General features: G+C 42.1%; 2 protein-coding genes across 4 annotated transcripts; both read left to right on the top strand.

Moving 5' to 3' along the window:
* Window positions 1-581: 581 nt before the first annotated feature.
* Window positions 582-6,719, top strand: drgx (dorsal root ganglia homeobox). Its single transcript, XM_058059026.1, has 6 exons — window positions 582-670; window positions 1,136-1,236; window positions 1,818-1,919; window positions 4,279-4,451; window positions 4,869-4,981; window positions 5,049-6,719. The coding sequence occupies exons 1-6, from the start codon at window positions 613-615 to the stop codon at window positions 5,402-5,404; spliced, it is 903 nt and encodes a 300-aa protein (XP_057915009.1). The 5' UTR covers window positions 582-612; the 3' UTR covers window positions 5,405-6,719.
* A 4,520-nt stretch (window positions 6,720-11,239) lies between these two features.
* On the top strand, window positions 11,240-24,252 carry LOC131108188 (uncharacterized). 3 transcript variants are annotated; one of them, XR_009120425.1, is made up of 4 exons: window positions 11,240-11,409; window positions 13,969-22,224; window positions 22,952-23,016; window positions 23,101-23,178. XR_009120425.1 is itself a non-coding variant. In XM_058059025.1 (3 exons), exons 2-3 carry the CDS (start codon window positions 14,122-14,124, stop codon window positions 22,958-22,960), a joined length of 8,112 nt encoding a protein of 2,703 aa, XP_057915008.1. In that variant the 5' UTR covers window positions 11,240-11,409; window positions 13,969-14,121; the 3' UTR covers window positions 22,961-23,099. The 3 variants fall into 3 exon arrangements, 2 of the variants coding, with proteins under 2 accessions (XP_057915008.1, XP_057915007.1); XM_058059025.1 differs by lacking the exon at window positions 23,101-23,178 and having other exon boundaries at window positions 22,952-23,099; XM_058059024.1 differs by having other exon boundaries at window positions 13,969-24,252.
* Window positions 24,253-24,371: the final 119 nt, after the last annotated feature.

Here is a 24,371-nt window from a genome sequence, read left to right as displayed (position 1 = left end):
AAACCCTTGTAAAGTGGAGCCCTTAACACACCCCCGACGTGCAATTAACCCCGCCGTGCAAAACCCAAACGCGGCCTTACTATTTTTTAATATATGAAAAGAAATCAAAAAAAGTTCAGTGCAGGGCGTGTGTGTGTGTGTGCGCGTGTGTTTGGGGAATAACACGCGCACACGCACACATATCATCCGGGTGAGAGACAAAGATAATCCGATTAGGAACAATTAGGTGTGAGATTGTGCGACACCATTTGAAAGCCTTAACACTCTACACACTTATTCAGACATCTGGACACTCCCAGAGGTGTGTGTGTGTGTGTGTGTGTGTGTGTGTGTGTGTGTGTGTGTGTGTGTGTGTGTGTGTGTGTGTGTGTGTGTGTGTGTGTGTGTGTGTGTCAGATGGAGAGAGAGAGCGAGAGAGAGAGAGAGAGTTGTGGGGGGAGACAAGACAAGCAAGGTGGACCCTCCCAGTCCCTCCTCTATAGAGCAGCAAACACTAGAGCAGTTCCAGGATGCTCCTGCAACAACAAACACAACTTTGACTTGTAACTGTGCGTGTGCACGTGTGTGTGTGTGTGTAAGAGTGATTTTTCTTTTCTTTTTTGAAGCTGCAGGATGTTCTACTTCCACTGCCCTCCCCAGCTGGATGCCGAGTGTTGTCGCTCCAACACATGTAAGTGTCTGCTTATATTTATGTTATATTCATTTTCTATAGTGATACATGCATGTGACACTTTCTGATAGGATTTCTTATTTTTGAATGGAAAAATAACAAAATTGAAAAGGAAATCATACTTTTTTTGTGTTTAAAAGTGTCAGTGCTTTGGCCCCCTGAGGTCAGGTTTCATAAAGGGGCTTTCTGTTGCTGGAAAGGAGCAGATGTTGAGTGTCATAAGTCCTTCATGGCTCCCTTCAGACTCCCAGCATCAATGTTTTATCATGCAACTACAATGGGAAAAGTCAATATATGACATTCTCTTATGTTGTTCACTTGGGTGTGTGTGTTCTTTTCAATGGGCTTACAAAACCAAGTTTAAAAAAAATAGTAATGTTTCCATTTTTATATATTCTACACATTTGCTAAAATTCTTCCAAATATACATTTACAGTAATTAAATGGTATGAAATTAATTTGCAGTGAATTCGAGCACTTTTGCCAACCACGCCCCAGCTGATTTCGATGATGGCTTCCTGCGGAGGAAACAGCGCAGGAACAGGACCACGTTCACTTTGCAACAGGTAAAACTGATTTTTACATAGCAGAAACACTACAAAAGAAATCAGGGAAAATGTTATTATCGTGCATCCTTGCTATGTATGCAAATGGAGGCCTCTACAAGATTCCTTTAATGTAAAGAAATAAAAATGCCTAAATAAAAAATAATGCATGACTATGAACACCTTTACCTCACAAATTGTATTTATCTTTTATATATATATATATACGTATATATATATATATATATTTTAGCTGTTTTTGAATATTGTGTAGGGTTATGTTTTTATTTATGTACTTTTTAGAATTATTCAAAGGGACAAATAAGCACACTGCAAAAAGTGGAACTCTAAGTAAGCCTAAATATCTCAAATCAAGGTTATTTTGGAGTAAAACATATTTTTTCTTACCAGACTTATGTCAATTAATATTTATACATAAAATAAGCAAAATAGAGTGACAACAAAACACTTGATTTGTTCTGGAAGCACATTATTCTGCATGTTCACTGACGTCTAGTGTGTGTGTGTGTGTGTGTGTGTGTGTGTGTGTGTGTGTGTGTGTGTGTGTGTGTGTGTGTGTGTGTGTGTGTGTGTGTGTGTAGCTGGAAGCCTTGGAGGCGGTCTTCGCACAGACCCACTACCCGGACGTGTTCACGCGTGAGGAGTTGGCCATGAAGATCAACCTGACAGAGGCCAGAGTGCAGGTGGGCCTCACTAATAATAATAATAATTATTATTATTATATCAATTATTATTATACTTAAAAAATATTAGACTAAAATGAAGACTCTGGAATATTTGAATCATGTCAATTTAATGATTAGATTAGATTGATTCGTTGCTTATGCATAATTAAACAGCAATAATGTCCCAATCATGTCATTTGTCAGTGTGTGTGTGTGTGTGTGTGTGTGTGTGTGTGTGTGTGTGTGTGTGTGTGAGTGTGTGTGTGTGTGTGTTTCCATTTTCAGGCACACTCTTGTGCAAACAGCAAATCTATGAATTGAGACGTCATTTCCTGCTTTCGGGTGCACACAGATAGATCTAATTGTGTCCAATGTAATAGTTAGCCTTTTGTTCCCTAGGGTCATCTTTACTCTCATAATGGAATCCAGCATTGTAAATTAGGGAGTGTCAACAAATTATTATTCTCCCTAATCCGATTATCGCATTGCTATTATTCCATATGAACGTGCAGCGTGCAGGGATATTAAACTTACATTATTATTAGAAAATAAATGTCATTTCTGTTGTAGTGTTATCCCCCCCCTTCGCACCCCCTCCCTCCATTTTTTTTGTAAAGTGTCAATGGGCCTCCCCCGCATTAAGAGCATGCTGCAAATGGAGATTAATGGAGCAATTATAGCCCATTCAGAGAGGGGTTAGTGTGGGGGGGCTTGACTTGTAGCAGGAAGGTGCAAGGGTGAGATAAGTCCATTGGCTGCATTGTTGTCCTGCCACCACCATGTTGTCCTCGCCGCGTGTTTTGTTTGGGCTTGTTGACATCATTTGTAGTGCGGCTACAATGGGAGAGGTACCCATTATGATTAATGCCCGCTAGAAGCCGCTCCTAATCGAATGTGATGTTGTCAAACAATCGCTAAATAGGGAAATAAACGACTTCATCGCTCCCTCTCTCGGGCTGCACAACTGTCAGTGGGAAGTCATTAAAATATGATAATGAAAAATGGCTCCATTAAATGTTCTTATAGGCACTGACCTTCATTCGATTAACATAGGATTACTTGTTCTTGGTGCCCGATGGTGCAACTTTGGGACTATTGCTACATTACATGGACGTGACAAACAGGGTGTTCAACCTTAGGGTCGGGTCTTGAAAGGTGTCACGGTGATGGGGGTGGGTTACTGTGTCGCCTTATTAATATCATCGCAGTTGACACAATAATCTGGCAAATTTGTGTTCTTTATCATCCATCTGTGCTCGGTACATGCTAATATGACGTAATAGTTCATTTCTCACTTGCTTCACTTCTTACTTGCAATTCCACCTCCGAAACGAGCGAGGTGTTTTAGTAAGTTTGGCAGAAGTATTGGGTCACAACAACTTTTCTTAGTGTTCCACATAATTAAACAGTCAATGGACCTTAGTTGTGTATCGTCCATCCATCCATTTTCTATACCGTTTATCCTCACAAGGGTCACGGGGGTATGCTGGAGCCTATCTTTGGGCGAGAGGCGGGGTACACCCTGGACTGGTCGCCAGCCAATCACAGGGCATAGTTGTGTGTAGTGTTTTAGATATTTAATTAACGCCTCTTGTCAATTCTCCCGTAGTGACCAGTGTCATTGGTAAGATAAGATCAGATATGTCTTTATTGGTGTTGCAAATGGGGGGGGCTGCAGATTTACGGCTGCAAAAGCAGAGTACAAAAAGCACACAAGAGCATAGAAAGTGCAAAATCAAGGTAACACAAATCAAGAAGAAAAAGCTGTGTACTTGTCGATTAAGCCACAGGTTTATTGCACAGTTATTGCACAGTTTATTGTACGGTTATTACAAATTACCACCTGCTCATGTTTTTAATGACATGGCGGTAGATGCATTTAAAAGTATTGTGATTGGTCAGCACCCAGCAGCATTATCTACCTCTGCATGTGCTTTAAAATGTTGCGCTACTCAGCTGTCGTATTGTTGTTTACAACAAACGCATCAGCAGTACTCATGCTGGCTGAGCAGTTTGCTCCTTTATGCTACTCCAACATTGGTTCTGTTGCTGAATTATACTTTATAAATGACCTTGTGGTCAAGCCATGATTAGCATTTGCTTTATTCTTGCAAGTTGTCAGTATTGTGTATGGCAGTGCTGATGTATGATGTATTTGAGTTAGCGGTAGTTGTGTCACAGGTAGGAAGGTATTAGGAAATAAACATATCATGTGTCATTATGGACGTTATTTGGGGTTTTGTTACTGTTGTCTAGAGAGAAATATTTTCTGTTTTAGCCTTTGTTGTCTGTATTAAAAAATGAATATTGATAATAATGATAATAACAGGAAGACAAGTTAAATATTTTGTGATTTCATTCTATGTGTTTCTCTCAGGTCTGGTTTCAGAACCGCAGGGCCAAGTGGAGGAAGACGGAGCGAGGCGGCGCGGACCCAGAAGGAGGCAAAGAGCAGATAAGCGAGGGCGCTCCTCCGACTCGCGCCATCAACCCTCAGTCGCCCTCCGAGCAGAGCAGAAAACAGAAAGAGCCGCTGGAGATGCAGCAGAGGTGACATGTTAACACCTTGACTGAACTCTGGCAAGGAGACGCTTGCATAAGTTGGATTTCAAGTGTATGGATTAACAACCAAACGTTTGGGGACACATTTCTCATTGAATCGCATGGAAAAGTGTGTCTAAACTTTTGACCGACTGGCCACTCCATTATGATCTATAGTTATTCTATAACCAAATTCTACTGTATATATGAAAGTGCGTGTAGAACTGCAATCCATCACGCTATTGTGGTTTTTAAAGTACTACTCTCTTTGACGGTATCAATCTATCAACATTAGCTATTGCAACAGCAGTTTTTCGTACTGCATCCCGTTGGTTTGTGCATGTATACCTAATAAAGTGGTCACTTTGCATACGTGATGCTTGGAATTATACCCTGACTTATTGTCTGTTGTCTTGTTTTGGTCAGCATGAACAGGCCCGTGGGTCCTGGTGGTCCCTTCTTCCCATCTTGTCTACCGGGTACCCTCCTCAACTCTGCCACCTACGCTCAGGCCCTCTCTCAGGTCGCCACCTTAAAAGGTGATCCTCAAATTCAAATTCAACTTTGCATCATTCCAAATGACTAAATGTGTGATTTCACGACCAGGTAACGCTTTGTGTTCCTGCTGCGTTTCGGACCCCATGGGCTTATCCTTCCTGCCGCCCTACGGTTGCCAGGGCAACCGCACCGCCAGCGTGGCCGCCCTGCGCATGAAGGCCCGCGAGCACTCGGAGGCGGTGCTGCAGTCGGCCAACCTGCTCGGCGCCGGGCCCGGGGTTGGCAGCGCGGGGGTCCTGTCCGGGGTGACGGGCATGATGAGGCCCTCGGCGGCCGCTTCAGCTCAGTTGGAAGTGAGCGGAACAGCCGGAAGAGGAAGTGACAGCTCCAGTCCCAACACGGCCTCCAAGGTGTCTGACAAGCACCCTCATTGCTCCGATAAGGATGCACTGGAGAAGAAGTGAGGACTCTCAAGCGTCCGAGACTGACTCCTGGTCCGCTAGGCGCAACTATGGAGCTATTTAAATGATTATTCTTATTATTTCTGAACATTTGGGGACTTGTTTTCCTCATGAAAGCACACGTTTGGATCTGGTTTTCTGCACTCTTTCATGGACTAGTACGGTAAAGGGCAAAATGATTGACAAACAGGGCAAATTTCAAGTTAAATATTTTTGGGAACTGGTCTCTTTTCGCCGGGAATGACACAAGAGAGTAGCAAAAGACTGTGATGTTGCGTAATACCAACTATTTTCATTATTTTGGTCTCAATACACGCACTCCATCCAATGGTTTAAGTCCTCATAGTGCTGTAGTAAATTTATGAGGTACCAATTATACAAATGTTTATTATTATACTGTTATGAGCCAAGGTTTTTGCTCAGGTTCCCTTAAGGTTTTTAAAGTTGCCCGGAACAAATGCTCTCACGGGCCATGTATGGCCCACAGGCCGTAGGTTACCCACCGATGCTCTTCTAGCTTCCTCTAGATTAACAGGATCCTTTATTTATTTTTTTTGCTTTAACACATGGCGTTTGAGAGTGTGAGACTTCAGGGGAGGCGTTGCAGCTTTAGAAAAATGAAGAAAAATGCATTTTTCTAACTTCAGATATGTTTAAAGGTAAAATGAGTTCCTATAACGCCACAAAGTACAGCCTGGAAAATGTATTATACTTCTCACAGTCTTTTGCCACTTTTATGTATTATTTACAACTAAAAAATATACTCATTCAACAAATAAAATTGCACTTGGACTGAAAATTTGGCCAGAGTATAAATCACTCGGCCTTAAATGTAAACTTCCACTAATAACCAATGGATAATGTGAATTTATGTCAATTCCTCTTGTTTTCCTCCCCGGTGGGCCGATACTTAACTTATTGTGAATGTTGATGCATGTAACTAATGGCAGGGCTTTGCTGCATTCGTGTGTTTCCACACGTCAATCTTTCCATTCTTGTTGATCTTGAAGTGAAAGTGCACTTTAATCTAAATATCAAATCAGCCATTCCCAGTGTAAATACGTCCATGTGGCACCCCCCCCCAACCGCCCCTTCTCCACTATTCTGTTAGCACGACGTCCGTCCGACAGCAAACACACCGCTGTTCCTGTTGTGACATGTTCTTTAAAACAATTAAAGATGTAGTCGCTCATGTTCCTCTGGCTGCAGCCATCTGTTCTTATCCATTATTTAGCAGCTCCTCTTCAACGCCGAGGAGAGCAGACCTTAGAGTGATGCTTATTATTTACTTTTTAGGAATCTTCTCCTTGTGTCTTAATAAAGCCCATTAAATGTGATCTCCTCTATTTATTTGTACTCTTATTGTCGGTTGATGCCGCCTCCCTCACTCTCAACATCAGCTGACAACATCCTGGAGGATTTTCAGGAAATTACTTTTGATAAGTCAATAACACAATTAAGTCAACTGCACACACATTATCGTGAATAATTGATGAGAAATTATGTATTACCGTGAAGTGGAGCTTCAATAATTGATGAAGTGACACCCTGCTGAGACAAGAAGAAGAGAGCTAAAGTCACACTGTACACAACACACCATTAGATGTGCATCATGGCAAAAAATATACTCATAAAGTTTAAAAGTCTGTCAATGGTCTTATTTTGGTGCATATTTTGTATCATTATTCTGAAGGTAGTTTACACCAAAAACATCATCAGAATTTCAGTATATTTTTGTCATTATTATGAATTCTATATTCAATTTTATTTCACATGTACAAATAAAGTAAAACATGCTAGTCTCCAAATGTGGAACCTTTTAAAAACTAAATAATGTTTTTTGTATTGTGAATTTATTTTTTACTTTCCATCAAAAATGGATTTTGTTTTCATATAACGTGAGACAGATCAATAGCATTTAATTGTTTTTCCTTTTGAGATAATATTCTAATAATTCTATACCATTTTTTATCATTTATTAAACATTTTCCGTCCTTTGTGACTTCATTTGTCTTCAAATATATTGTATTTTATTTCCCACGAAAAACAGCATCATTTTAGTTTACTCACTAATATACTGATCACTTTCAAATGTCTTAATTGTTCTAACTTAAAAAAATACAACCACCGTAATCTTTATATTTTTTACCATTATTGTAAATATATATATTTTTTATGAGATTTATGAGATAAGATGTTTTTTATTTAACAAAACTATGATAATAATTCAGGTTTCAAACAGTTCCTCATACTTTAAAAATACAAAAAAAAATCATCATACAATTATTCTGAATATATATACTGTGTGTATATATGTGTAAATTCCGCATATACATATTTTTTGTCAATATTGTGAATGTATTTTATTTTCCACCAATTTGAGTTTAATATACTCAATTTTTTTTTTACTGAGCCGTTTTAAAGTGATATGCTGTAGACACACACCAACACACATACGGATGTATGTATAGAATTATTTTCAATACATCTATATGTTGGTATTGTTATACACTAAAAAAGGCTGTGACATCCACCCCGTGACCTGCCAGCTCATATCCTCTCCCAATTCCACCCAATTCCACTTCCTTTCCCTAAACATGCACCCCACCAACTGCCACAATCCATCCCGTTCTTACAAAAGATGTGGAAAAATGCATTCAGCTTCCCCAAAAATTGAATACAGCTGTTGTGGAATTTAATCATTATCGGCAAAACAAAGCCCGCTGAAGTTCTAATGACTCCGATCATCATTAAGTTCTGCTCATAAATCGAGGCTTTAATATTTCATAAACAAGTCAAGTTGGTGTTGACATTCAGCTGCAGCATGTGGCATCATTGATAATTGTAAAAAGTCCTGAGGCGCTCTTGTGTTGCATTGTTATATCAAATTAGCTGGAGAGGAGCCAGAGAAGCAGACAAACATGGTGAGAATGTGGGTGACGAGCAGCTTGACTCCACGCTTACATTGCAGTTAATGGCCTTCTTTTGTTGCAGTAATGAAATATTTGTGCAGAAATTCGGTCAAACACAAACACACCAACATACACTTTTTGCTCGCACAACACCTGAACTTAGCACGAGTTGGGAAACCAGCTCCTGAAACAGCCCGCCACATTACGACGTCTCCTTTTAATTCCTGCAGCAGACCTGATCAATAAGCCAATCAATTAGGATCAATTAAGCTCATCTCTGAATGGAGATATTACTAACGAAGCACATCTTAATGCAGCATCCAGTAATGTGCAGGTGGGCCGTCTGCCACATAACCACCACAACATGGCTCCTCCTTCCTGACTCAGCACACTGAAGGCCTGCTGTCAACATTTGGGATCAATGCTCATTTGGGTCCAACTGGCCGCAAACACTAAAACTACATGTGCACTTACAGCAGGACCAAGACCTAGTTGAGGGGCTTACATCTGGTATTTCCACTAGAGGGAGCTAGGGAGCAGGAATCTTCACTACTGGCCATGCAAACACTTTTTTTAAATGATGTAATACAAGTATTCAAATATAGAGGCTTTGTTTATGTACAGCTTTTGTACTAAGGTTTTTAATCATCCTATTTTATTCCTCACACACTGGGAGTTTAAGATATTAAAAATGATGAAATTGCCATATATACTGGCCACCTTTCCATTCCATAAATATTTCAAAATAGTAAACGTTGCACAGGTTAATTGTTCTTGTTTTTTTTATATATATATTTAAGGTTTTAAAAAGTGCAAACTTTTGCAAAATAATAATTACAAAGTAATAAGTAATACATAATCATCATTTGTATTTGCAAATGATGATTATTTATTAATCACCATGCTATTACAATCTACAGTGGTTCCAAAACTTTTTACAGGCTCACCCTTTCAGTCGTTTGACCTGAAGCCACGTAAGCACCTACTACTGCACACTTTAAAAACAAACTTTTTTATCTTAATTAATTTGAAATATTGAACATCATTGGTTAATTCATTTTAGTGTATTTTGCATGGTTTTGCATGGCAAGTTTGACATGAGCACTGATAAATAGATAAGTCATCATCCTACATACAGTATCTTTTATGCCAATATGATGGTGTTTCTTTGGGTGTAAGGCAAAGCTATATTTGTTTGCTATTCCTAACGAGGCAAACATCAGATAGAAGTGGTTGAAGTTCCTGATTCCCTACCAGCAAAAGAAAAATATTTAAATCTGTCAACAGCCTTTCCCACTGGATTGTTTTGTGAACATGGGCCAGTCTGCAGCTGGACTAGACGACAAACTGCTGAAGGCCGACGCCTTTCCAACGTTATTTGGTCATGTCGAATTGTCAGAAAAGCAAGCAGTAAGTAATTTATCCTTAGCTGTGTTTATTTTGTGTAAGTCATGGACCAAAAGCACTGGTCTGCGTAGCATTACACAGTGTGCATAAAAAGAGAAGGGAGAAGGAGTCTGGAGTTGCTAATAGCCATTTCCTATCACAATCAGTTAGTCTATAGTCTGAATTCAACAGTTATTATGAAAAACTGGGTCGAAACAAATATTCTTTGATACTTTGAACTCAGCTGGCGACCTACAGTAGGAGACCCCTGTTAGTAGTATCACCATCATAGCTGGACACACTAAAGTATGTGTCGATGTGTAGTCAACAACCACACACAAATAGTGTTTTTGAGGACAAGACATATTTAGTATAATGGCAAGATACTAATGGCAATGTACTATGGCAAGATGTTCAGTGACACTTGAAAAAGTTAGTAAGCACCCCATGAACGTGATATCCACTTGTGGTTTTCCGTGGGACAAAAACAAGCTCCAAACTAACCGTATTGCTGATTTAAAGACCAGGAGCTAGTCAGATAACACTAGCTAGCTAGCACGTTGCCTCCAATCCAAAGTACAACCAGTGAGAGCTAGGCAAAGAATTGTTGAACAGAGATAGTTTGATAAAGGGGTCATCAAACACGGTGTCATCAATTGCAGGAGCCTATGGCAACATCCATACGAGATGCGCCATTTTGCGGCCTCCTTAAAAGAAATAAAGACAATTAGCTGGCAAAATAAAAAAAGCAAGGAACCAAGTTCATGTTCCAAATAATACCACATTACAATACTTCCAAATGCAAATGAAGACTTTTCAAAGACAGAGAAATCAAACACTCTTCAGAGGTGCTCTGTGTGTGTGTGTGTGTGTGTGTGTGTGTGTGTGTGTGTGTGTGTGTGTGTGTGTGTAGGCGCCCATGTGTGTGTGTCCATCACCCTGCCACGCCGGCCCTGCACCCGCCAAGAATCCCAGGAAATGATCCGCTGCTGCAATCTCTTATTATAGCAGCGGGTTTTGGGGAGGGGGGCGGGGCCCTTGGGGGTGAAAGTGGGCGGCACAGACCCGCCCCTTCCTCTGCCGTATGGCCTTCTCAGCTTGAGAGAAGCTGTAGCCGGGTAGATTATTAGCCTGCAATGAAGTGATACAAGTGTAGGTAAACGGTAGAGAACATGGAACCTTCATTGAGAGCAAGTGGGTGGAGGCTTGCTGATCCTCCATATAGTGTGAAGATGTGGTATTTACGTCTCCACCCAAAACGGACCCCCAACTAACATCCACTAAAGTGACAGAATGTACAGACATTAATGTGTATTAACGTCTCCACAGCAAATATTTGCCCAGTTTGCCAGAAGCTCATTCCTGAGAGATGGCCGTCCTCATTTATAAATAGTTGCCAGGCTGTTTGTTTCATCCACCTGATACTCGACACCACAGGATCTCACAGACCTACACGCCAGCTCCATGCCCCCATTCTGCCCCCCCATGATGGACACTCTCTCTGGGACAACTCCTCTATTTCTGTCTGATCTGCAGCCCGAGACCCGCTGCCTCATTTCGGTCAGATCCTCCAAGACCCCGCAGTGGACCTCATAGAGGGTTGGAGAAGAAGGCCGCCAAGGTGGTGATACCGGGACACCCCCCCATGAATGAGGCCTTCTGTTGGGGGGGAGGGATTTGAGTCCAAATGATGGATTAAGGACTTAGAAGGTAAGCTAAAACCTCACCTGGCATTTTTGTTCCAAGATAGAAAAAGACAAGAAGGAAAAGGAACCTAAAATCGAACTTGTCGATATGATCGTCTTAAAATCTAACTTTAGATAATGATTTCATTACATGTAAACCCTTAATCTGACTCGGACGACTGACTGCTTTTATTCATTAGAAGTATTTATTAAAAATACAGATTTTGCTAGATTGCTTCTGTCTATGTTTGGACTCAATGGAGGTCACCGTGGTGTCAGGTTTTAACGTTGGAAGCTGTCACTGGACAAAAATAAACCAGTCACATGCAAGAATAAACAAGAAATCAAACTAGCAACTTGCATTTTTTGCCTTAGAATAAGATCAGACACTTCATGTACGTATGTAAACGCTAGTAGTACCATGCACATATTTGGACCACATATTAAGAGTTGTATGTCAACAATTTAAATGCAAGGTAATGTGGAAGGTGCAACATGGCAGAGTAGCAGCAGGGCTTAGATGTTCTCTGAATACTTGGATGGCTTCCAGGCCAGAAGATACAGTATTAATGAACATTTGGATTCTCTCCTGTCTGGCAGCTAAATTAAACCTAAAGCATACGTCCGTGATGCTCATACTAATGCTTCTCCTACTAGTGTTTTAACAATAATAATAATCATCATTATGGCAATTAAATCTTACATATTGTGTTATTTTTGTGGCTTAACAATGCTGTTTGTGTGTTTACCGATGTGGCAAAAAGTCTGTGTTCTGTTGGCTTTAGCCTTTGCTAAGTCCTGTTATTAATTTCATTTAATTCTGTTAAATTAAAATTATATGTTTCGAAATGAACAGCTAAGATTTTCGCTTGCTTGCTTTGCTTGTTTTTATCAACTTTTTTAACAATATAGGATACGTTCTGTACTTGAACTAACTAAGTATGTGTTGTAATTTCACCTCTTAAAGATACACACTTCATTAGGAACCATGCACAAAAATATGTTGTCCATAGGTATGAATGTGAGTGTGAATGGTTGTTTGTCTATATGTGCCCTGTGATTGGCTGGCCACCAGTCCAGGGTGTACCCCGCCTCTCGCCCGACGACAGCTGGGATAGGCTCCAGCATACACATGAACCTAGTGAGGATAAGCAGTATAGAAAATGTATGGATGGATTCCATCTAATAAGATCCAATACAAGATCTACACTTCAAATAAGTTTAATGATCAGTATTTATTGACAATATCAAAGAGCGATGTTTATTATTGTAGCTTGCAGTGGTGTAGAACTGCAGTGAATCATACTTAAAGTTGTTTCTACTATTCTGGCCCTCGTGCAGAAAAACATGGACATCGCAATTACTAGAAATGCCGCTGAGTAACATGTATGCAAAGTATTATTATATTTGTAAAAGAACATTACACTGATGTACAAGCAAAAAAAAACTGTGCTCTGTGTTAGCATGTGCTGATGAAGGTACTGCACACATCCTTGTAGGTCTAATAAATCACTAAATTGATGAATATAACTAATTATTGATGAACAAAGGCTAATGACGGCGGGTGAATGTGTTTTTATGTGGACATTTTTTTTAACTCCACTTGAGTTAAATGGGGATTTTTTTTAACACTTAGCCTTAGTTACCATTGTGTTATCAGCTATTGTAGTACGCTGGTAGGATATGTATTATGTGTACGCGTGGATGGGGTCATTTAAATTGATGCAAATAATTGATGTCCCAAAATAACTCACGTGAGCACGTCTTTTGTGCACATAGCAACAGCGCAGGTTGATGCAAACACGCCTGTGAAGGTCAGGCCGATTGAGTGCAGGGATTTACAGGACTGTTTTCGGAAACACATACTGTACAGGAGAGAATTTTCTAATGGCAGCAGGCGATGTATCACACAGCAACAAGACACACTTCGAGATTTTTGGACTTGGTGTTGGGTTGATAGTGTTTTTAGTTCTTGATTTATGGCCTTTGGACTGGGTTGTCTTGCATGTGTCTTGTCAGTTCAGCTCTGTTTCATGCATGTCCTTGTGTGTCTAAATAAGTGTCTTGTTCTATAACCTAAGTGTGTTAGTTAGCAGCTAGTTAGTCTCACATTTATTTATTGTATTCCAAACATAAGAAAGGATTTAAAACTCTGTGGGGAAGATGGACGAAATAGCCAAAAATGTACCACTTCCACACGGAATCATGTTAGACATGCCATGGCTGACTACGTGAAATGTGATTGTAGATTGAATACTACTTATACCATCGTCTTTAAATATTGTTTGACTAATAATACACCATAGTCAACCATGAAATCATCATGCAATGGATCCCCAAATGGATTATTTTTTGTTAAAGAACACGGTAATTGAACTGCAACATATCTCTGTGTAAAAGGGGCTACATATTCAATTTGCTAATAAACTAATACTGTTGATATCTTAGTGTTGTTTATTTTGTTTAGGCTGCTATATTTTAAAATAACTAAAAAAGTCACCCACCCAAAAACAGCTTAATTTTTCAAACTGGGATAAGAATAACCATGATAAAAATGGTAATTGCTTTTTGTTTTGCCTTGTAGGACATTTAGAGGATATGTTTGGACAAAGGTCAAGTGAGATGCACAGCTCAGTAGCAGCTGGAACCCTAAACTCAGGGTTCTTGTACCCAATAGTTAAAAATTGTATGCTTGAATGAATAGCTGAGCTGCTGAGGACACAACCCAGCCTGCGTCATGACTTCAGTGGAGAAACGTCGCTCGAGCCGCTCGAGTCGCTCGAATCGCTCAAGGCGAAAAAGTGGCGGACATCGAAGGTACAGCGATGGATGCTTTAGCGACACCTCGAGTGGCGGATCCTTCCTGGACGAGACTGACCGTGAAGTCAGCAGTCTCACAGACAGAGCCTTCAGGAGTCTCTGCATCGGCGATGAAGCTGTTTATAATGACTCGGACCTGGGCGCTTCATCACCGTGTATCCAGAGGGACAGACAGCTGGCCTTTGGTCAGAGTGGACTCGAAAGAGACGACGGAGACAGAGAGGACCTCAAAAGAGCTGCACATGACAGCTTCAGCATGATGGTGCAGCAGTACGGACAGGACTGGACCCATGAAGGAATGTATGGAGCAGAGATGAACAGAAATCCACAGTGGGATTTTTATGAAGACAGGACACAGGGGAGGCTTTCTGCCACATTCCAACACTCCTTTATGGAAATGTCTCAGCAAGAAAGATCTTTCAGAGGAGAGCACCCAGGCTGTTTCAGCAATGGAGTGTCAGATTTGAGTTTGCAGCATCGAAGGAGTCGTTCCAGAGTTTCTTCTCTTATCAGAGCATTTAACTCGGAGGATGGAGCTGTTATGGATGGTCAACTCAGGGAGTGGAACGATGAGGCGAGCTGGACTAGACCAGCTCTGATAAACATGCCAACAACATATCAGCAAAACTTTACCAACGGCCACTTCCCCCTCACTGGCCAGTTCTCACCCCAGGATGGCAACCTTTACTCCTCCGAAGCAGCTGCAGTGTCTCACATGAACACTGCCTCCTCTTTCATGGCATCGTCCCACAGTCAACACAGCATGATGACACAAATGGACTGCCACACTAACTTCTTCATACATAGTGAGTTCAGTCCCTTTAGAGTATGGAGAGACCGAAACAGGTTCCCTTTCCAACAAGGGGAAATCTCAGGGTTTATGCGTTGTTCAGAGTTCCCAAAATGGGGCCAAAAACCCATGCACAAGGAGCTATCCATGGATCCCCAAATGAATGGTTCATCTATGTTTCAAGAGAGGAATAGAAGGAACCACAGGACTATGATAACACCTGCAGTACCAAACAACCCTTCAACATCCACCAGGTTGCAGAAAGCTTCTGCCTTAGAAAAGCGATGTGAATCAGACCTGGCGGTACATTATCCACATAGGATGAGGACACATAGCCTTGGAAACAACAGACCTCCACCTCAGCGGCCATCAACTGCATCGCCCACCGCTGAGATGACTTGCCATGTTCAGGACACCATCAACTCTGTTAAAGCCCTCCAGCAACAGATCAAAATAATGACTGGAACTGAGATGGCAGCTAATAAACAAGGAGCACTTGGTCGTGACAACTCCACACCATTTGGTTACAAAGCCATAACAGTGGAGCAAAATGTTCCAACCTCTAACACTCTGCTCTCACCGAAGATTTCTGTGTCCCAAACAGAGCCATCACAAACCGGTCAGTATGCATGTTCCCCCCAACTGGTGGAACATGCCCCGGTACGTGCAGAGAGCAGGGGGGGCACTCCTGATGTCAGAATGTCAAGCTACAAATCCAAAGCCACCAGCCTCCTCTTCAATCTCAAAGACAACAGGAAAAGAGTGAAAAGTACGTACAGTCCGAGCAAATTCAAAAGCTTTGAGACTGTAGAAAAAAGCAAAGACACGGCTCTCCAGCAATCCAAGGACATTGTGATCGATATACCTGAGGATCGACAACCAAATGGTCATGAATCCAGCTGCACGGATGCGACTTCACATCAGTATGTCAAACCGTATCACAGCCCGAGACTCTTATCTGGAGGAACAAACTCTCAGAACACTGCAGGCCAGATTTCAGACTATATGACTGCTCAAAGGCAAGATGAGAAGGTTGAAAATTACACCAGTACTCAAATAACAAATGGGCAGAACCTCACTGAAGTCCAGCCATCATTTACTTCCTGTGGGAAAGATGCAGACGTGCTGAAGCAACGTGGTGAAGACTATTCAACAAGCAAGGATTTGAATGACGCACATGTGAGGCAATCTGCAGAGGCGGCTGGCTATCAACCGATGGAACGCAAAGAGGATCATAATCTTTCAAAGGAAAGATGGAGAAGTTCAAACACAGATCAATGTACTTTGAAAACAGCTGTAGCGCCTTGGAAACAAGACCAACCTGCTAATGTTAACATCCTAGCAAACGCCGTAAAAGAGGAGATCTGTTCACCAAAATACAAAAATGAAAGTCAACAGAACGTAAGTAAAGACATAAAAAGGCAGCAGCTACACACTCCACAGGTAAATACAGATAATGTATCTGCAGCAATGTTAAAGGACAACCAGGAGCCAATCAAATCTGATACGCAAAACAGTTCATCTTCAGTCCATGAGGTGGCTTCTTCTCACCCAAAAGTCAACCAAATGAAAGATGGACCAGTTACTGAGATCAAGCCTGAGCAGAAGCCTACACTGATGAGGCAGTCAGAGCAGTCGCCAGTAAAGCTGCCTAAAGTTGAGTGCAGGACGCATATGGAGACTCTCAAAGATAAGTCGGCGGAACCAGTTTGCTCAGCAACGTCCAATGTGGCGGTGAAGGTGAAATCAGAACACCATGAAGAAAAGGAGGCGAGAGAGGAGGAGACAAGAGGGAAAGAAACAGATGACTCAATTGAGGAAAACACAAAAGCTGAAACAATCCAATTAAAAAATGAAACACATGACGTTAAAGAACAAGAGAAGCTGGAAGGCCCACAGGTAATAATGGAGACAACACAAAGCTCCCAAAAAGATGGCTTTAAACTAGCTCAAGATGAGGTCAGAAGTGAGCAAGAAGGTGAAAAGAAAATGGAAGAGCAAGTGAGAGAGGAAAAGTTTAAAACAGAAGCGACTGCAGCAAAGCAAATAAACGCATACAAAGCAAAACAAAAGGCTACACCTGAACAAGGCAGCACAAAGACAGATGAACAGAATGTTGAAGATGTAAAAGAAAAGAAAGCTAATCCAGTAAAAATTCATGAAGCTATCGAGGCTAATTCTGTGGCCAGGAAAGTGGAAGAGGTCAAACTGGAGCAAATCAACATGGACCTAGCTAAGGTAGCATCGCTAAAACAACAACACGCAAAGGAAAGTTTAACAAAGCCGACAAATCCAGCAGCGCCACATTATGTCAAAAGTGAGCCTAACAAAGTCGAGCGTGTTAAGACGGAGTTAGCCAAAGCTAAAGCAGAGTTAGCAAAGATAAAGGAGAAAATGAAAGCAGAGCAAAAGGAAAAAGTCAGAAGTAAAACGAGCATAGTGGAGGAAAAAGTCACAAAGGAAGAGGTGACCATCAAGCAAAGCAAAGAACAGCCTCAGCCAACACAAACACATCAACAAAAAGAGAGTCCTTCAAAAGCAGATCATTGGGATGATTACTATGAGCGTCTTAGAGAAAAATACGGCTTTACAAACGCAGTTTCACTTGGCAGAAACAAAGTGGCATCAACCGATGCCAGGGTAACATCAGACCTATCCCTTGATAATGTTAAAAAAGTTGATAACAGTAAATCAAAGAATGAATATCCCATAATAATGAATGAAACCAAAAAGCAAGTTAAAGAGGAAGTAAAGCCCAATGAAAGTCTTTATGTTTACAGTGAAACATCCAAAGAATTCAAATTATTACCGACCTGTGCTGAAAATACCGCAACTGATCATATTGCTTCAGAAAAAGGAATGGACGTCAAAGTTGAAAAGTTTGAAATATCTGATGTCGAGTCTCACGTACAGCAGAGACATTGTGAAAGAAAACGGAAGCCTGAGTGTGGCGCTCTCCCAAGTAAAGGCCTACATGGTACTGCTACCAAAGCATTGCCCCATAAAGAGAAAGCTCAGACAAAACAGGAAATCCTGACTTCCAAAATAAAAGCGCACGCTGAGAAAGAGATTTCAGCCATCATGGAAGTTTTCAAACAAATACCAGCTAGTCAGAATCTTCATGGAAAGCAGAGGCCCCCACTGCATGAAGTGTCGAGAGGCAATGGAAGCACAATGCCCGGCAATATTACTTCAAAACATCAGAAGGGAACATTAGGGGTCGAGCTTGTCAGAACGTGTTCCAGCTCTGAAGGAACAAGCGGTAAAACTCTCAATCACTTGCCGAAGGAAGCTCCTATAGACCATATGAAAAGCAGTGACTCTGTACCTGAAGCACCTGCAGTGATGAAAAAAGCTCCCAGTTTTGTGAGAACAGATGAAGGCTTGATCGAGGTTCAGCCACAAGCGGGTCAACCTGAAAAACGAAATATGGATCAAGAATCAAATAAAAGTAAAGTAAAATTGCAAGAAAAACTTGCAGAAAAGTCAGGAAAAGTGGAAGATGTCATATGCAAACCTGCATTAAACTCTGATGACCTGGAGGAGTCATCACAATGTACAAGCAAACAAAGAATAGTCCACAAGGATTTTGTCTTCGATCCAAGTGAGGTCTGTGGGGCCAGGGACAGTCCGCAGATCATGGGAATAACTGTTGCCGAAAGAAAGCATGACAAACAAAGTAATACTGACCAATCGTGTGTAGAAATGAACATGAAGAATGAATTTCTGTTGGATATGTGTAGTGAAAATGCAAAGGAAACACATTCTGCAGACACTCAAATGAATATCAGTAGGAATATGCATCATGAGAATGTTGCTGAGAAAATGGCCTCTCCCCTGCAGCAGCGGTCTAATATCAGTGCAGGACCCCAAAGCAAAATACAAGTAAATGAAGCGCTGACTGGAAAAGATGCGACCCCTGCACTCACTTTCAGTTCTATAAATAAAATGCCAACTGATACTCAACTCCACTATGAACAGGACCAGGACATAAAGGCTGCAGAAACAGCAGACAACACACTTAAAACATCCAAAGAAGACTCGGTTAAGAACCACCTCACATATCAAGAGGAAATTCATACAGGAGTAATAAATGTACCATTAAAGCAAACAGGAGCCAAAGTAATAAACTCAGGAATCAACTACGTCAAGGATTCTGACCAGATTGTTGCAGAGACTCAATTCCTCAAGCCATCCCTGGAAGAGGATGTGGTACCTTTCAAAAACCCATCTAAATGTAGTGATGTAGGGGATAGGAGTGCACCCCTATTGACAGAAAAGAGCAATGACATGACCACCTCGTCAAATGAGACACACGCTGGAGAAATGAATCAACAGGAAGATGTCCATATAGACAGCATTGCCATCAGAGTACTTCCAGGAGGATCAGAGATGGACAATGTGGGGAGAAATCCCAACACAACACACGCTAATGTGGCTAAAATTGATGCACATGAACAAGAAGCATTATCTAACCCAGATGAAAGCATGAGCACATCAATCAAAGATAAATATCCTTCTTCAAAAAGCTGTGACGAGACTATGAAAGATAACTTGGAAGACAAACTAAGTGTACAAGATGTTTTATCCAGCGTGAGAAAATTGGCAGACTCACTGAAGAACATGGATCAATACCGCAGCATAGACAGAACAGCACATAGTGGGGAGGCAGACAGAGCAGACATGAATGACACAACAGTAAACGTACCACCCAATGAAGGAGACTACTTTCAAGTTCAAGGCACACCAGAAGTAAATACATCTTACGGAAGTAATGGAGATACGTTGTCGGTTTCAAAGGCAATGGAATGTCCCGACCAACAAACAAGTGAGAGTAACTCAGAATCTTCAACATTAAGTGTTGAGCCACGAGGAGTAGCGGATAAGAACCCTTCAAAACAGAGGGATTTGCAAAACAGTGAAAAGATAAACAATGTGAATGAGAAAAAACAGCACTCAGAAGTTCGATCTAGTTTATCAGCAAAGGAAAGACATAACTCAAGAAACTCACAGCCAAAGAGGGAGGAACCCCAGCTTCAATCAAAACCCAAAAACCGAGTGTCTACAATTCCTGAGATCTCAGCGCTGGCGGACTACGCCAGATTGAAAGTCATTGTTTCTGAAGATAGAGAAAACACAAATCAGGAATTGCCTCCAGACAAAAAAGAAGGATTCTTTCCGCTGATACAGTCACGTCACAGCAGACGCCCGGTGTTCAATTCTGACCCCCAAGAGCACTTTGCCAAGGACAACATTTTCCCAAAAAAGACAGACGTTAGTGTCAAAGTCAACAAAGAGCCCAAACCTGTTGTCTTTCCCATCACTGAGAGAGAACACCAACGAACTGGGATGTTCAAACTGGGGGACAGAGAAAGACTGGAAATAAGTATTTTAGATATCAAAGATCACAAGGGAGTTTTGGAAAGACAGGCTCAAGAACTGAGGAAAATAAACCAACAAACTCAGGTTGAAAAGGAGGCAGATGGAAAAGAAGTGCCGAAGTCTGGGAGACAACAAGCTCCACCGTCATCCTCAGTCAGCAAACCAGGAGAAACCACTGGGGCAATAAAACTACTGGATTCTGCAAAAGACACTCAGGAGACAGTTGACATAGAAGATAGAAGATCAAATATAAGCCAATTAGAAAACGTCGTAGACAAACACACAATCGATGGAACAAGATCAAAAAATTCTCAAAAACAAAGGCTGGAAGCTTATCACGAAGAAGCAGAACCCAAACTAGAAGAAGTATCAAGGAGAAGGGAAGATAAAACCGCAGGCACGAGAGTGATGAAAGAGGAGAGGAGAGCTTTTATATCAGATGAGAGAAGATATGCGCAAAGAGAAGCAGAAGGGTGGGAGAAACTAAAGGAAACTGCACAAAGAATGGAGGAAGAAAGAAAAGCTAAACAAAATGAAGGAAGGATAGCAAATCCAACGGATGATGAAGGAACTACCGGAGAGAAAAGGGAAAATAGAGCAGAAAGTCAAGAGGATAAAGGGGGAAGCATCGTGGTTGGGGAGAGAAACAGACTGATCCAAGAGGAAAGAACTGCTCAACAGGAAGAGCAGATAAGAGCTGTGCTCGAGGAGGAACAACGTCTAGCCAAGAGGATTCAGGAGAGAAGACATGCAGAGCAGAGGAGAATTGAACAGATTCAAGAGGAAGAGATGGAGCAGCAGCAGAGGGGAGAAAGGCAGGTAACAGCTGAACAGGTGAGATGTGAAGACAAACAGGAAGCGAGTGCACAACCAAGACAGAAGCGGTTACCTGGAGCCGAGAGTGCTCCCGAAGAGGAACTGAGCAGAGGTGATCGGACCAAATCTAAGAGGAAAGAAGAACATTCAACAGCAGCCATGGAGAAAATGTCAAAGCCTGAGGAGCAGAAACGAGCCGCCCTCATGATGGATGCTCTTCAGTACTACACCATCGCCTCAGTAGATAAGAAACTGAAAGAAAGACGAGCACGCTCCCCGGTACCTGTGGCAAGTGAAGACACTGGGTCCCATAGAGGATCACATAGGCCTCCAGCTGCTGCATCTCCTGCTCCATCACTCCCCCGCTCCAATACTTCCTCCCCTGCTCTGGGAGCCAAACCCTTAATGTTCAGAGTGAAGGATAACACAACGAAAGGTTCTTGTTTTACCAAATCAGTCAAACCACGCTTCCATAAGAACTTTGGAGAAGATTCCAGAGTGGGATCACCCATGGAATGGAGAACAGAGAGAAGGGAGGACGAGAAGGAGCTAATGAGACGTAACACAGGAACTCCCATCCATCTTGATTCAGCCACAGGATTAAACAGACTTGCTCCTATGAACAAATCCTCAATGGCTATGCCTGCATCTTCAAAGGAATGCTCAGCTCCTCTTCCACATCACAAACCCTTCTCCAGGAGAAGCATTGCTCTGGATGAAGACGACTCTCGCTCGGTCATCAGTAACATGTCAGAGGATGTAGAGAGTTACGCCACAAGTGCAGCCGACCTGGCAGATTTACGAGGGTTGTATGATTATGAGAGGCCAGTCTCAGCCTGCAGTTTCAGCAGTGATGTGTCTCGTTCGGGAAAACCTCCAACGGTTCCCCCCAAAAGTGACAAAGCCTTGCGCAGGGCTAAAAGGCTGACTACACGTAGAATACGGAAAGAGGTGACCCAAGATACCCCTGCAATCCCTGAGGAGAAACCACAACAGAGAACCTCCAGTAGGCCTTCTTCTGCCTCCGCCGAGGTATGGTCCTCAAATCGCCATGCTGTGGCTTCTCCGCATTTTTCCCCTCCTGTCTCCCTCACTTATGCACCAATGATTGGGTCTAGCTCTAAGCACACAGAGAACCAGCACTCTCGCCTAATTTCTCATGCATCGCCTCACTCCACCGTCTCCGTCTCCCTCCCCGTTACCACCCCTCGTGTCACTGCACCGGTATCGCTATCAGTTGCCCCCCATCATTCCACTGCACCCATATCATATTCAGTAGCCACACTTTCTCCCCCTGCACCTGCATCACATCCAGTGGCATCTCCTAATCTCCCCGCCTCTCTCCCTGCTGCTTCCCCTCATCTCACTGCACCTGTAGCACACCCCCTTGCATCTCTACCGCAACCAGTCGCCACGCCCCATTCCACCGCACCCATATTGCACCTAGTTGCCTACCCCCATTCCACTGCTCCTTCATACCACTGTGTTGCCCCTCCTCACATCCCGGCCCCTTCGGCCAAACTGGTTACCACCCCTAATGCCCCCACGCCTGTACACCACACAACTGCCTCTCCCCACGTTTCTGTTTCCCATCGCTTGACTCACGCCCCCCATGTAGTTGCCACACCTCATGCCACTGCACCCATCTCCCTCCCAGTGTCCTCTCCTCATGCTTCTGCCCAAATGACCCACCCTATTGCTTCAAAGATGGTTCCTCATGTTCCTTCTTCTCCCACTCTCCATTATGCCACCAACCCAGCTGCAGTGACACAGTACCATGTACAATCAAGCTATCCCCACTCCTACCCACTGACACAACGCAAGGTGTTGCAAGACATTGGTTCTGGACAGTATTTTCTTGTGGATGCGCCTATTGAGGTGAAAATGAAGACTTTCTTTGATCCACAGACGGGAAATTATGTTCAGCTCAATGTTCGTGAGTCTGGACAGAGCATCTTCCAGCATCAGCCAAAGCCAGTTTTCCCCCAGACGAATTTCCAACCACATTTGCAGCTCAAACAGCAACATGAGCTTCACTCTTACGGTTCGCCAGCTGATAAACCTTTTGTGCATTACAAAGGCTACCAAGCTTATCCACAAGTATTTAAACCTGCTGGTATCTCTTCTTCATCTTCCCAAAGATCCTCCTCAGGAGCCCAGGAGGAAGCGTATTATCGAAATAGCTGCAACACAAATCAAAGCAGTGAAAACGGACAGAAATCTGAGGGTCAGTGCTACAGCCCGGAGCAAACGCCATATATGGATACAGTTAATGATATAAACAAAACACAAAACACTGTTTACAATACACAAGAGCCGTTCCCAGAGTGCGACACAAACAAACAGCTTGCAGAACGCACAATTTGCGAAAATGATAACTCAGCCCACTCAATGTTTCAACCCTGCGATATAATAACCATGAGTGAACTGGACGACTTTATGGAGATAACTGACTGGTGAGGAAAAATCATTACTAGCTTTGGGGTTGTGGTGAATGTCAGTAGAAACAATGCATTACACAATACGTTTTGTTACTGTTTTTTAATATGGAAAAAGTATCAGAATATTTTAGTTTGACCCTGTGCCATGCTATTATATTGCTGAAAATGTATATTTATAAAGCAAACATTTGTGCTACAGAGTTCACCATTCCATTTCCATTTATGAATGTGAGATAGTAAGATATCTCTTTTGTGAAAACACAGTGATAGCACAACCCTTGGCTTGGTGATGCGTGTGTGTAAATGGTCAACGTTCTGCTGATGGTGTAAATTGCTGTTCATTGAAGCTCGATGTTATAAAAGTTTTGATCTGAAAAGTGAGTATTTAATGTTGGAAGTTGTGTTTTGCTGTGAATCAAAGCAGTGTGGCTCAAAATACACACAGACACAAAATAACTGCTCATTGGGATGACTACCTTTTAGAAATCACCTGACTGCTGAAGACTTCATCTTGTGACTTGAAAACACAATAAAAACAATAACAAAATGATATTACTGTCAGCATCCTGTTTTGACTTTTACAATATTCCCTGGGCCTATGCCTAAAATTAAACATCTTTTTTACTGATTACGCACAACAATTATGAAGGGCTGTTTAGGGAGCGCACTGGAGGGGAAAATGATCCTGGGAGAGTTAATAAACAAAGACAAGAGCTAAAACATGTGTACTATGTGTGG

The sequence above is a fragment of the Doryrhamphus excisus genome, chromosome 20 (assembly GCF_030265055.1).
Source record: "Doryrhamphus excisus isolate RoL2022-K1 chromosome 20, RoL_Dexc_1.0, whole genome shotgun sequence".
In the NCBI taxonomy this organism is placed as follows: domain Eukaryota; kingdom Metazoa; phylum Chordata; class Actinopteri; order Syngnathiformes; family Syngnathidae; genus Doryrhamphus; species Doryrhamphus excisus.
This window is presented reverse-complemented; position numbering and strand designations above follow the sequence as displayed.

Bases quoted from the DNA above. Each gene is read 5' to 3' on its own strand.
- drgx (XM_058059026.1), top strand. From the start codon at position 613: ATGTTCTACTTCCACTGCCCTCCCCAGCTGGATGCCGAGTGTTGTCGC. The intron at 671-1,135 runs GTAAGTGTCTGC...ATTAATTTGCAG, and splicing joins GTGTTGTCGCTCCAACACAT to TGAATTCGAGCACTTTTGCC. The intron at 1,920-4,278 runs GTGGGCCTCACT...TGTTTCTCTCAG, and splicing joins TGACAGAGGCCAGAGTGCAG to GTCTGGTTTCAGAACCGCAG.
- LOC131108188 (XM_058059024.1), top strand. From the start codon at position 14,122: ATGACTTCAGTGGAGAAACGTCGCTCGAGCCGCTCGAGTCGCTCGAAT.